Source organism: Lepus europaeus, chromosome 9 (genome assembly GCF_033115175.1).
Source record: "Lepus europaeus isolate LE1 chromosome 9, mLepTim1.pri, whole genome shotgun sequence".
In the NCBI taxonomy this organism is placed as follows: Eukaryota; Metazoa; Chordata; class Mammalia; order Lagomorpha; family Leporidae; genus Lepus; species Lepus europaeus.
Window position 1 is genome coordinate 81617335 of NC_084835.1, and position 15249 is coordinate 81632583.

General features: G+C 33.4%; 1 protein-coding gene across 1 annotated transcript in view; it reads right to left on the reverse strand.

The window, feature by feature from the left end:
- Positions 1 to 15249, reverse strand: part of CCDC178 (coiled-coil domain containing 178) — a 440915-nt gene that overhangs the window by 370780 nt on the left and 54886 nt on the right. Inside the window, exon 8 of the mRNA XM_062200025.1 lies at positions 13456 to 13609. Within this exon, the coding sequence (XP_062056009.1) occupies positions 13456 to 13609 (154 nt within the window). The remainder of the gene's footprint in view (positions 1 to 13455; positions 13610 to 15249) is intronic.

Below are 15249 nucleotides of genomic sequence, written 5' to 3' on the forward strand. Positions count from 1 at the left end.
CTTAGACTGACATCTAGCTTTGACAATCATAGCATGTTATATTTTCCTGAGGGGGGAATAACTTACTAGGCTGTTCAATTTTGTACTATTGGTATGTTGGTGAATTTTTAAACTGTGTGCTAACAGCAATAAATTATATAAACTAAGAAAAAATATATTTGAAAAAAATTCAAGAGACATAAATAAATGGAAAGTAATCTGTGCTCATGCATTAGACAACCTGAGGTGGGGCCAGCACTGTGGCATAGCTGGTAAAGCCGCTGCCTGCAGTGCCGGCATCCCATATGGGCACTGGTTCAAGTCCCAGCTGCTCCACTTCTGATCCAGCTCTCTGCTATGGCCTGGGAAAGCAGTAGAAAATTGTTATGTTTTAAAAATGTTGGGTAAAATGGCCAAATGAGATTTATTAAAACAATTCAATGGTTTTAAATTAGGAATGTAACATAATCCAATAAGAGAAATTATTTCATGAGCATTTCTGTAGATGCATAAAAGACTGTTGGCAAAACTGAGTCCCCACTCCCCATTTTAAAAACTACTTGCTAAATTGAAATTGATAAGCACTTTCTTAATATGATAAAATATATTTTGACTCTTAAAGCTAACTTCTTGCTTAAATAAAAAAATCTATAATTGATTAAAAACAGGACATGGGGATGAGGACAATTATTTCTTCTACAATTTACATTAAACTGGAAGTATGAAATCAATATAATCAAATGTGAAACAATATAGACATAGAATTAATGAAAGATTAGTAATATCTCTAACTGCAGATGGATTAACAGCATTCCTAGAAAATCCAAAGCAAACACTGATAAAAGCTAACAGATAACTTTAAGAATCAGTTAATATGTTACCATATGAATTAGCATTGACATTACATACTCAAACGAAACCAGCTGGAAGAAATGATGAAAGAGAAATCCTCAATACTAAGTACAATAAAATAACTAGGAGTAAACTTCTCAAAAACATGCAAATCCCATGTGAAGAAACCATTTTAAAACTTTCCACATTTAGAATGCTATCTTATTGGCTTACAGTAAAGGCAATTATTTTCTCACTGCTTTGTGGATGAGAAAGTTGGTGGACAAGATTAATACAGTATGTCCTCTGAAGCTATGGCTCCTGTATCATCAATGGTGAATCAAAATATTTGAAAGAATAAATTGTGTGTGTCCTAAACATGTATAGACCCTTTTCTTACTATTTCTTAAAGCAACACAACTACTGATTTAGCATTTATACTGTACCAGATATTATAAATAACCTAGAATTGACTTATAGGCAGGAGGATGTGCATAGCTTATAAGCAAATATGTAAGTCATATGCAAATACAACACCCTTTTGCACGAGGAGCTTGAACATCCTAGAATATTGGCAACTATGAGGATTCTGGAAACAATCTCCTTCCCCTTCACATACAGAGAAGGACAACTGTAATCTACGTGTGGGATCACAGCAATAGAGGGTTCAGCTGACCTGGGCGCCTCATTAGTGTCTCTGGGGAATGACCCTATGCCAATCTCAGCAAGGTCATAGACAGAAATAATTTTCTTTTCCTGATTTCTACATAGCCCCCTCCATCTTCAAGTTACCAAGGACTGGCTGAGTGTTTTCCATGCCTTTGAGCTCTCTGACTCCACCTTCTACCTTACTTCTTTAATTGTTTTCAACCTTCAGTCAAGGGAAAGCTCTGCTTTTAAAGAGCCTTGTAATTATCATTATAATCCAGGATAATTTCCTTATCACAACACTGATTAATGAACACAATTATGTCTGCAAATTCCCTCTGGCCAGCCATGCTACCTCACATATATTCAAAAGAATAACACTGACAGGCAAATATCATGGGAGGCCTAATTCTGCCCACCACATTTAACCCCTGTGCTCCAGGATCCACTTCTTTCTCACATGCACTCACCAACCTGCTTTCAGAATATCCACAAATGTCAACCCTAGGCCCCAAATTACATGTAAATATCCTTCTCTGGTGTCCCAAATCTCATCATCAAAATCAGGAGTGGAAGAAGCTATAGGTGTAATACTGGGGCATACCTGTATGATCCCTCTTCAGCTGTGGACCATTGAACTAAAGAAACAAATTATAAATACCCAATGACCCCCCCCACACACACACACACATTTTCACTCCATTAGAAGCTGGATCCACAAACATTTTTCAGACAATATGTTTTCTATTTTTCATCTACATTGAGATGGTTGTTTTTCTTAAGACCCACTAGTAATTATGTAAATTATGCCCAAGCACATCAACTCACATTTTGGCATACTTCTATCATAAGTAAAATTAACATATAAACTAGAAAATGAATATATTAGTCGTGCAGTATTTTTATTCTTTAAAGAACATTAATGTAAGACACAATAATCAATATTAGTATTCAGTACACAAGAATTATCTGTAAAAGTAGACTGTGGAGTACAAGATATACAAGATATCTACTGGACAACATAGAAAGATGTTTCCAAAGTCTTAATGGGTTGGTTAAACCTAATACATTTACATTAAACTGGAAGTATGAATCAATAATGTATTAATAATGTGTCATCAAGTGCATACAAAATAATGATTTGTAGATATTTGTTATTTGTTACAATAGGAATAAATTTCTTAGCTCTCCACTCATAACAGTTACAAGATTTCCAACACTGATCTCTTATAACATAGATATCATTTACTTAAGAAAAAAGAGAGGAATCTTTATCTTAAGGAATAAGAAAATTAAATCACTAGTTACATTAACAAAACCCCTTTCTTTAAAATCTTATTTAAGGTCTACAAATTTCATATATATACATATATATATATACACACATATATATATATATACACGAAATATATACAAATTTGAGAACATTGTGATACTTCCCAATCTGCCCTCCGTCCCACCCATTCTCCCAGACTTTTTCCTCCTCCCTCTCCTATTCTCACTCTTAATTTTTATTTTCACAAAGATCTATTTTCAGCTTACTTCATATATATAAGATTAACTCTACACTAGGTAAAGAGTTCAACAACTATCATGAAGAAAAACCTATTCCTCAACAGTGCAGACAAGGGCTGTAAACCATCATCGAATCTCAAAATGTCCACTTCACTCAAATACATCACATTTTAAGTACTCTATTAGATACCACAGATCAGGGAAAACATGTGGTATCTGTCATTTGGGGACTAATTTCACTAAATATAATGGCTTCCAGTTGCATCCATTTTTTTGTAAAAGACAGGATGTCTTTTTTTACTGCTATGTAGTATTCCATAGTGTGTGTGTGTCTGTTTTATATATATATATATACACACACACCATAATTTTGTTATCCAGTAAACAGTTGATGGACATTTAGGTTGATTCCATATCTTAGCTACTGTGAATTGAGCTGCAATGAAAATGGGAGTACAGATAACTCTTTCATCTTATTTCATTTTGTTTGGGTAAATTCCCAGGAGTGGCATGGCTGGGTCATATGGTAGTTCTTTATTCCACTTTCTGAGGTATCTCCATACAGTATTACATAATGGCTGTACCAGTTTACATTCCCAGCATCAGGGCATTAGAGTACATTTATCCCTACATCCTCACCAGCATTTATTGTTTATTGACTTAGATTTAAACAATATAATCACCATGAGTCAGTACACAGTTTTAGTTTTGTTTAAAGTGGTATTCAACATCCTGGCAGATATATGGATTTTGGAAAAAAGTTCGGATACAAATCACTAGTAAAATGCAATATAGCTACCTATTTATCTATCTATGTATCTATCTATTTATTTACATAGATCCTCCAATATTAAGAAAAAGGATGTTTCACTGTAACATTGTCTTACTGCCCAAATACCTCAATCTAAACATTTTAAACTTTTAAAACATTGGTTATTGCCCAAGTTCCTTATTGAAAGAATACTAACAAGACATTTTAGCAATTTAAATCTTAAACATGGCTTTTCAAAGGGATTTAAAAGCTGATTATCCCTCAAGTTTCATTTTAAAATGTAGTCTTCCAAACCTTACAAACTAATAATTAGAAAGATTGTACATAGCTAACCTAATTAAAATAATTACCTTCAAAATGAAAAGTTGAAAAGCTAAGTAAAGCTCACACTATGAAACATATGCATGGAAATAATATTTATCAGTTATCATAGTAAAAATTTCAGTCATCAAGACATTTACAAAAATTTTTTTCATCCACCTATATTTTAATCTTACAATAGATAAAAACTAATATATTATTGTTACACTAAATCACACCGGATTGATGCATTTGGTCAGACTACAATTTGCATTGTTAAACTTTATATAACTTGGTAAAATTTCATTTCTTCTAGATTCCAAATATACATACAAAACCCATGCAATTTTAACATCTTTAATATACAATAGAATAACATACAAAGGAAGACATTTCAGTGTCTTGTATAACTAAGTTACTATTAATTCAACAATAAATGTAAAAAGGCATGCAAATTATCTATAAAGTATAACATATGCAAATATAATAACAAAATAACTTTTAGAGTGATGATACTCCAACCATATAGATATTAGTCACAGAAAACTAGAGGTTTTATAAGATTTTATGTCTTTTTTTTGTCTAGGTACTCAGCCATTTCCCTTTTTTGCTTCTTCCCATAAATTTTTCATGTGTGTGTATCCAGTAAGTTGAGAAACATGTTTTTATTATGCTTCATTTCCTTTTTAATTATTTATATTTTCAAATAAGATGCATAGAATAAAGTTACATTGCTGCTCTTATTAAAGCTATACAATTTTATACCAATAACTGCTTCAGATCACCTACTTCAAAAATTTGCAATTCTTTTCATTTGTTATTCTTAAGACTATCTCAAATTTATAGGCTATCTTATTGTATGTCTAAGGTATATTACAATAGCATAGTAGTTAATAAAAATCTGGTATTAAATTTTTATTAGATTCAAAGAAGCAATGTCAATAAAACATCCAATTGTATGCAACAGTCCCAACACTTTAATTGAAAACAAGTTATCATATAAGCTCCAACAGACAGTGGGACAAGTTTCTAATGATGTTCCTGGATTAATGATATGTAAACCGGTAAGTTTAGTCAATGGAAATGTTATTTCACAATGAGTTGCAAAATGCAAAATTAAAATTTAAAGAATTTTTGGGAAACATGAAAACACTGCCAAATCATTTAAGCCCTAACAGAATAATGTATTTGATTCTTATTTTTGCTTCTAGTACTACAGCATAATTCACTTTCATTATTCTCTCATTACAATTTGCTTGTTAAAATGAGTAAGTATGTTGAATTTAATAGTTTCAGAGAGATTTAGCCTATCTTTGCTTATAATACATAAAAATGGAAAAGTTTTGGAGATCCTAACTATACAGTAACAAGGGTTTAAGAAGATCTAGCTATTTTAGTTATATTATAAAATGACAGTGAAATAAGATTTTATCTAGTATAGAAAACAAGCCATCAATAGCTGTACACATATATTGTACATCTATCAGTTTTAAAATCTATCAACCAGGCCCACAGGTTTGTATATAACACGGTATTAACAGTGACTATATCTGGATGATGAAATCACAGGTTAATGTATTCTTCTATTTATGTGAGTATATTGTGAACATGGAGGCATAAACTTTAAGTATTTGATTCAAAACTTGCCTTAAAATAATTTGAGATCACAGGTCACCTAATGATTACTATCAAATTTTATGAAGGTTGTAGGGGAAAAAATAGGACCCATTAATATTTTTTTAATTTATTTATTTGACAGATAGAGTTAGACAGTGAGAGAGAGAGAGACAGAGACAGAGAGAAAGGTTTTCCCTCCATTGGTTCACCCCCCAAATGGCCGCCACGGCCGACACTGCGCAGATCTGAAGCCAGGAGCCAGGTGCCTCTTCACGGTCTCCCATGTAGGTGCAGGAGCCCAAGCACTTGGGCCATCCTCCACTGCCTCCCTGGGCCACAGCAGAGAGCTGTACTGGAAGAGGAGCAACCGGGACTAGAACCCTGCACCCATATGGGACACTGGCACCACAGGTGGAGGATTAACCTACTTGAGCCATGGCGCTGGCCCTAAATTAAGACTTCTTTAAAAATTACAAAATAGGGTCAGTACTGTGGGATAACAATTTAAACCATCACCTGTGGTGCCAGCTTCCCTTATGAGTGCTGGTTCCAGTCCCAGCTGCTACATTTCCAATCCAGTTCCAAACTAATGTGCCTGGAAAAGAAGCAGAGGATGGCCCAAGTACTTGGGTGTCTGTACCCATGTGGAAGACCAGATGAAGCTCTGGGCTCCTGGCTTCAGCCATGCCCATTCTTGAACCAGTGGATGGAAGATCTCTCTCTTCCTCCCTCTCACTGTAACTCTATTTTTCAAATAAAGAAAAAAAAATCTTTAAAATAAATTACAAAATAATCTCAATAATATATATAACTTGATAAGAATGTCATGTGATGAAATATTTCTCATGAAAAAGAAAATTCATATAGTGACAAAAAAGACAAAATTCCAGTATGTTTTCACCAAGGTGTTCTATAATACGTTTGAGAAAAGATTAAACAAGTATTAAATCTAGCTAATAAGAGAGGAAGAAAGCTTCAAAATTCATTTTATAATGCTGCAACATCCTGATAACAAAATCTATCAGAAGCAGCACAATTCAGAACACTAGAATATATTCACTTATGAATATGGATGCAAAATATTGAAGAAAATACTTGCAAATCAAAATCAGCAGTAAATTAAAACAATAAACCATAACCGACCAGAGTTCATACAATGAATTTAAAAATGGTTTAATATTAATATAATATGTTGTGGGGAAATTAGTTACATGAAGCAATTCAAAGATGGTGCCCAAAGGAAGTAATGTGGGTGGAATCCAAAGTTGCTTACCACTAAAACTAATCGGCTGCGCAACATCAGGGGAGGTGACAAAACTAGTAACAAGTGTATAGACATATGGCTAGTCCTATAGAAATCCCCCCGTAAGGTGATTTTTTAAGTGATTGGTTGGTCCTTAGCCCTGCCCCAATGACTCTGCAGTTTTGTGCTATAAAAGGTTCTGTTTCACAGGAAGTAAATGAGTCCTTGCTACTAGACTTGGCTCCCCGCTGCGTCTGATTGTCTCTGGGATCGGGAGGCTGGGGAACGGGGGAGCGGCGCACTCACCTTTCCTCGGACCTAGTCCATCCTGTACGGGTGGACTAAGACCCTGCAATATATTTCAATATGGAAAAAGAGAAAGTCTTTAAAGTAATCTTTATAAATATCCTCAAAGCATTTTATGTCAACATCTACTCCTAATGACTTTCTATATATTGAGAATATTTTAAAGTATTTAAAACAGCAATGAGCATATATTTAAAACCAACATTTAGATAACACTAGGTATTTCTTTAACATAAAAGATAAAAAACAATTCATAGATGTCATTTAATATTGTATATATATATATTATTCTCAATGAAATATACACAAAAAAGGAATTGACATCTTAGGATAAAAAAATGAGCAATACCGGGTGAGCATTGTGGCTCAGCATGTTAAGCCACAGCCTAGATCCCATATTGGAGTGCCGTTCTAGTTCCAGCTACTCTGTTCCCAACCCAGCTTCCTGATAATGTATCTCAGAAATCATAGGATGGCAGCCCAAGTGTGTGGGCCCTTCCCATCCATGTAGGAGACCTGGTTGAGTTCTAGGCCCTGGCTTTGCTTGAGCTGAACCCTGGCTATTGCAGACACTTGGTAAGTGAAGCAGGGAATGGAAGATCTCTACCACATTCTCTGTCATTGTAGATTCCAAGTAGGATGAAATAATTATTTTGGGAGGGTTCCAAGATAGTGAAATAGTGACAGGATGGTCTGCTTTACATGGGGCATAATTAATATTTAAAAAGGAAGAGAGAGTACACTCTCAGGAGAAAGCTGTGGGAGAGCTGTGGTGGGAGATCCTATCAGAGCAGAGAAGGTGGTCCGGGACCCATGCTGAGAGAGCAAAAACACTACAGAAGACACAAAAACTTGGATCGGGGAGGGGAAAGTCCACCCCAGCAAGCAAGGTGACAGGGAATACATGGGCCCATGGCGCTGCTTATACAGCAGGAGGGAGAGCTTAGTGCACTGCTTTTGGAGTTCCACACAGATCCCACAGGACAGCAGGCAACCAACTTCCCAGAGGCAGTAAAAAAATAAATAAATAAAGGCACATCTCTCTCCCTCCTCTGCTACACCGAAGACTTTAGGCCAGCTGAGGGAGAGCTGATGCCATCTTTGGACACAGGGAGGGGGCAGCCACCTTGGCTCCTGTGGCAGTTGTACCAATCCAGTTGCCTGGCAATAGAGGAAAGGGGAGCTGCCACTACAGAGGGGAAGCATGGAAAGCCAAGACATTGTGGCAAAAAATGTTCTACATGAAGGATCTCTGTGAGTGAAACCCTGTTGGAAAGAGGAGGCTATGAAAGAAGGATGCACTTTTCTCTAAAGGGAAGAGAGAACTTCCACTTTGCTTATAGCCTTGTCTAAATATGGATAGAGTTTGTGGATTCAAAAGGCTTCCATAACCTTGGCAGCTCATGTCAAGAGCCTTGGGTGATGACTGAAGTCATACATAAGAGTGTTAATTGTTAAATTAACAACAGGAGTAACTGTGCACTACTTCCCATGTAGGACCCCTGTCCTCTTAAAGTTGAATTACAAGAGTAAATAGTAAAACCTGTTCTGAAAGATTTACTTCGTTTTAGTACATTAAGTGGAGAATATTTTTATGTCTCATAAGCTATAGTTATGTCTAAGTGCTCACACAGTTGTATCATTCTTAGGTTCTTCTTCAAAGATAATTAAGTTTCTCAAATAAATATATATTTTTTTGAAATCAGCAAAATATAATTTTATGGGTGCTATCACATTTTATCCATAAACCACATTGAATATTGTGCAATAAAGTAGCTTTATTTTCATAGGTCAAAGCATTTGATTGTATTTTGGTTCTACCAATTCATGTATGTCTGAGAAAATCATTCTGCTCCTCTAGACTTGTTTCTTCCATGGTATATTATTTGTATTAACAGTAATTACTAATTCACCTACTTTAAATCAGGAAATTGCTTAATTTGAATCTTGAGGTAGAGAGCATGAACCAAAAGGCAGAGTTGAATGGGCATACTGTCATATTTGGATTCATATTATATAGTTTATAGACCAATAACAGTAATAAAAATTAACTGTTTACCAACAAGAGTATCTAAAATTATAAAATCATCACTTTATGTGCAAAAGGGACTCAGTTATTTACAACTGCTATCTATAAATTGAATTCCCAAAAATTACTGTATACCTATGTCATTGTTCAATAATATATGAAAATCACAAATAATTCTAAATCCTTAGGAATTCTTTTTATTTTCTTCTAAACGATAAACTGTAGATGGCTATTTGTTTATATTACAAAGAAAGAGTTGCATATAATAGAATTTTTTTTAAAAAAAATCAAACTATGGGAGAATAGATGAGAATGGATTTACTAAGAAATCTTAGATATGAAAATAATTTGATCATAACGTTGTCTTAAAGTATGTACCAATTTCAAGATGTTTTCTGGCATACAAAAGTCATTATAGACATTAAAAAAGAAATAATGTGTTTTTGGATACAATCACGCCACAAATTGGCGAAAGTATATGTTAATGACATGAAAATTGTTAACAGGATGCACAATATCCTTGTGCTTATAAAAATCAGTTATGTTGTATGTGCATTTAGGCAGCACAAATCTTTCTTTTTCTCTTAAACTAGGAGTTTCAATTGCATACCAAAAAATAATGTGTAGCAATAATGCATATCATTGCTTTTAATTGAGTGTTTAACATGTGCTCCTAGAAAATCTAGCTTAAAGGTTTTTATAACGAGCAAATTGCAGAAAAAATTAACATATCTAAACTTCATCATGTTCTCATATTTCCAAGAGAGTATTATAGTCCTCTAATGATTTCCATAATTGAAAAATATTACTTACTTATATGTTCACACTTCTCATCAAAATAACGTTTTATTACAACATCAAATAAAGCAGGATCAGATTTGCCATTTCAGAGATGATAAAAACTTTTTTAAAAAAAAAGATTCTATATTCGGTGAATAAAATGTCCCTCTTTGGTAATATTTTATTAATGGAGCTACTTTTATTAATGACAAATTTTATCATGATTACAAAATTGAGATCCATAATTATTTGGTAACACCATATAATATTTTAAAAATTTATACTAGTTGTGCTACACTATACTGATGCTTATAAAAGTCCCTGGTGAGGAATTAAACATTTCCGAAAGCGCCATACATTCCTTAAAATTATCAAGATTTATGTGAACAGCTACACTCCATGCTGTTTCACGAAGTTCTTTCCAGGCTCATAGTTACAAATATTTTAATCCCCATTTCTTCTTCTCTTTTTCTTCCTCCTTCCCTTACTCCTAACCATCTTCCCTCCCTCTAGCCTCCCTCCTTCCCTTCCTTCTTTCTTTCCTGCTTTCAATTTATTCATTGGTTCTCTTAGTCATTCAACAAGCATGTTAAGTTTACTTATTTATTTGCCTATTTCTGGCTCCTTCTCCATAACCTTTGTAGAGGTGTAATTCATTATCATATTTATTCAAGGTGGCTGTTTTCTCCATTACTTTGAAAATCTCAAATCTAAAATCACAATACAAAGGTTTATAGAAGGTACAGTTTAGTAAGAAGAAAATTATAGTGCCCACTAAAAAGATTTGAAAATTACAGAGTTAAATGAAAATGCTAATCTGGAAATAAATATAGAGAAAACTTTATAGTATAAATTATAGTGCAAAAATAGATCACCTTAGTAAAGGAATTAGTAGATACAAAAGGCATAAAATTATGGAAACTAGAATATACATCAGGGGAAGGGTCTTCATGTTCTTAAACCATTCGGGAAGAAGTTGAAGATGTCAAACTTGCTTCAGATTTGATAAATGAGATATGCATTCAAAATATTCCAATATCTTATAAATTTAAAATTTGTAAAAAAAAACCTTAATTTTGAATATAAATTAATTCTAAACATAATTATTGTATTTTAGATATGATAATCTTAATTTTACCTAGAAACATGTTTCCAAATTACATGAAATAAAAACCTTAAAAGTTAAAAATAGAAAAATTTACTGTTTTAACAGAGATATTCTAATACAATTCCACAATGATAAGTCAGAAAATAAATCAGAAATTTAAAACATTTAAATTAGCATGATCGCACACTTGCAAAATGAGTATTCTTAGATTATATTCTCATACCAGAGGAAATATCTTTTACAAATGAAATATTTATGTGAATTGCCCACGTAGTAGAACACAGATTAAACATTAATAAACTTTAAATATTTTTATTATTTATAATCATAACAATTACATTAAAATCAAGTTTAACAATAATTTTAAAATCAGTAAAGATACAAGGATAATATTTCTAACAATGATCACAGGATGGTTTGGCAAAGAAGATGATTCAATTCCTAGAAAGTTCCAAGAAAACTGGCTAAGGTCCAGTTTAGAAAAATTACACAAATAAAGGGAAAGATAGATCATTGAAACATTTGGGAAGTTCCTGTCATAGAAGATCCATTTCTTTGCAAACAATTCATAAATAAATTCAGTGCCAATAATATTTTCAAAAAAATCTGAAGGAAATGAATAAGATAATGCTGAAATTTACATGGAGTGGAAAGGGTCAAGAATAATCTGAACCCATGAAGAAATATAAGATTGGAGAATTAATCCAAATACATGATCAATATTCATTATTGAAATACACAGACGTGGATTACGTGATAAGTTGGTCAGTAGATGAAGCAAGTGTGAATGGAAAAGAGATCCACACACGTATGAAAGCCTGATATGTGATAAAGATAACAGTAAGTGTTTTTACATTAAGAAAGGTGTAGCAATAAATTATATTACAATTTACATTTGTAAGTTGTTTTTGTATGTTAAAAAAGGTATAATTGGAACTTCCCTTCATATCATACCAATACGTAAATTTCATCTATATTTTGCTTCATATTTGTCATGTGAAATATGTATTCAAAAATTTGGAAAAATTTATTTCAAATTTCTAAATAAAATACAGAATTAAGGAAAAAATCCTGAATTTTGAGCAATCTAAACATATTTTCATCTAAAAAACATAAATATTAAAAGAAAATTTCTCTCTTACTCTCTGTCTCCTGAACTCTGTCTCTCTTACACTCTCTTTTTTCCTTCTTCGCCCCTTCCCTCCTGTCTGTTGGATTTCCCCCAATAAATTCTTTCCGTTAAAAAAAGAAAAAAAAGGAAATTTCAAATTTCTAAAGAATAAGATATCAAAAAATATTTTCATGAACTTAATGTAGGAAAAATTCCTTAAACAAGTTCAGAAAAGCACAAAGCTCAAAGGGAAGTACTTATCACCTGTACTATTTTTAATTGAATTTTTTTCCTAATTAGAAGTTATCATAAAGAATTGAAAATAAACCAGATAAAGAAATTTTTAATGTATGTAGTTCAAAAATGTTTAGTATACAACAAATGCCTGCAAATCAACAAAAGGCAATCACTCAACATTCAGGGGGAAATTCATGAGCAGGTTTTTTTGGGGTATGAAAGGAAATGAAAATGAACTTCCTAAAACTATTAATACACACTTATTACTATTAATAGCTAATGATTAATAAACCATAATGAGATACAATTAAGAGGCGTTAGAATATGACAAAAGAACATCTTTTTCACTTTAGATAGAAATACAAATTGGCAGAGGAATGGATAAGTTTTTCCTTTTACTGTTCTATTGTATCTTTTTAAATATTTTATTATTTCCTTTAAATGCAATAAATGACATAGACAGAAGAAGAAAGTTTCAACTCCATGAAGGCCACACTGGTTCCAAGCATCAGGACTCACACACTATTGCTGGTTTTAGAGACAAATGGAACCATCAGCAGAAGAAGGCAGGGACCTTCCCATACCAGACATCCTGTGCTGACAGCCACCAAGGCAATAAGAGTATCAGCTGGGAAACTACAGGAAGTGAGTTTTGTCACAATTGAAGGACCCTGGAAGTAGATTCCCCTTGACCCTGACGGCTGCAGAGAGAAATGCAGGGCTGCTGACACCTGGCAAGACCTGGCACAGAGTAACCATTGAGCAACTCATGCTGTGCCCAGGCTTTGCACAGAGAAATGTGAGATAAGAACTGGGTGCTGTTTTAGGCTGCTAAGCATGTGGCCGTTTGCTACAAAGCAACAGAAAATTACCATTGGTAGAAGCTTGACTAAATATTTGCTGATTGTCAGAAGGAAAGTTTACCATTCACAGCTCATAACTAAAATTTTTTTCCTACTTTTATATATGAAAAACTCACCGCAATGGATAAAGCAGCTACTTCATTCCTTGATGACTTTGTTTCCTTTATTACTTCAGTCACTTCTTCTTCATGCTCCTCAATATTAACATTAACATTTTGTATTGATGTAAAGTAATGATTAAATAGATTGCTGAGTTTATCTAACTCTCTTCTAAGAGAAAAAAAAAGTTGATTTTAGCCACATTAAAAATTACATTTAAATTAGCTTCCAGCTGAACAATAATAATCAATGAAATTTGTCTATTTCTAAAATTTCTCCCATTTCAAAGCAACTTCCCAACTCCTAAAAAAAAAGTACCACTTTGATATTAGTAAATAGTGAGAAAAATTCATCAGTAGTATATATCTTGACAAGAGAAAGAAATTATAGAAACATGACTTAGGAATGATTTAAAGTAAACCTGCTTCTGACTGGCTTTCAGATGGGAGAATTAAACCTCTTTGATTCAAAAGTTGGATGGCACAGGGATGGAAGGGCAAGGGAAAAAGAAGGAAAGATAACAAGAAGAAAGAGAAGAAGATCCAAAGTGAAAAGACTGAATCTTTACGGCATGAGAAGTTAAATGGAGGGAAATGTAGGTTAAAACAACCAGGACTTGATTTAAAGTAAAAAAATTGCCAAGGAGTTTTTTGTTGCTATATGACCCCCCCCAACAAAAAATCAGGGCTGGTCTGTGAAGCTCTGAACCTTTTGTCCTGTTAAGCAGGAGATTCATTCCAAAAACAGAAGTTTCTTTAGACAATAGCATGGCAGTTTAATATAAGCCCCCCAAAATACACTAAGAAATTGATTAAATTACCATTTCATAAAATGACAAGTGATGCAGATAACTACAACTTTTATCCATATACAGTAAACAAAATAAACTTGGATATTTATTTGAAATCTAAATATGAGAACAAATGGTAAATAGTTTATATGTAATAAAACCATACAAATCAAATTGGAATAGAATAGTCATCTAATAGATAAAGACATAGAAAATACATACAAAAATTCACAAGAAAATAGGTGACAGTTGCCAAGAAATACGTGACATACTTCAGGGATTGGCCCAGCTTCTCATGCAGGAGTCAAGTCAGTTAAAACCCAAAGATGCACTCTCACTACAGCAATGGAAATCAAAGCAACAAACAATTGGGCAAGAACAAGGTCCTTCTTCACCCTTCCATGTCTTGAGAGCACAGCTTCTCTACCAAAATTCTAGATGCTGGATTGGCAATGAGAGGTAGGGAGCTACTACGTTCCAAAATTGTAAATAAGTTTGTTTCAGTTTCCTTCTTTTGCAATTAATTTTTCTTCTCTCGATGGAATTTCTTGCCAGAGAGTAAATGATGGACCTTTGTCTGAAACGCACTTTGCCATGCAGTAGATGCCCATATGTATGTTCTTTTACTATTCTCTTTCCCCTCTTCCCTGATTCAGCTGATGCCACCAAGTCCTCAGTCTTTTGAATAATATTTTTCAGAGTAAAAATCCGCTTCTCCCTACTAGATATTAAATGTCACCATTTTTATATTGCTAAAACAGAGTACATTAAGAAAAATAAAATAGGAAGGATCGCTCTACTCATTACTGAGTATTATAAGTATAGGCATCAAGAAATGGTGATATTCATGGAGTAATATTTGACTGGCGGATTAATCAAGCAGAATAGGAAATCCAGAATTAGATCTACACAAATATGTCCAACTGACTTTTGAGAAAGTTACAGAAGCAATTCAATGGAAGTGATTTAATATATGGTGTTGGAATCACTGGCTATACATAGATTAAAAACAAAACTAAAA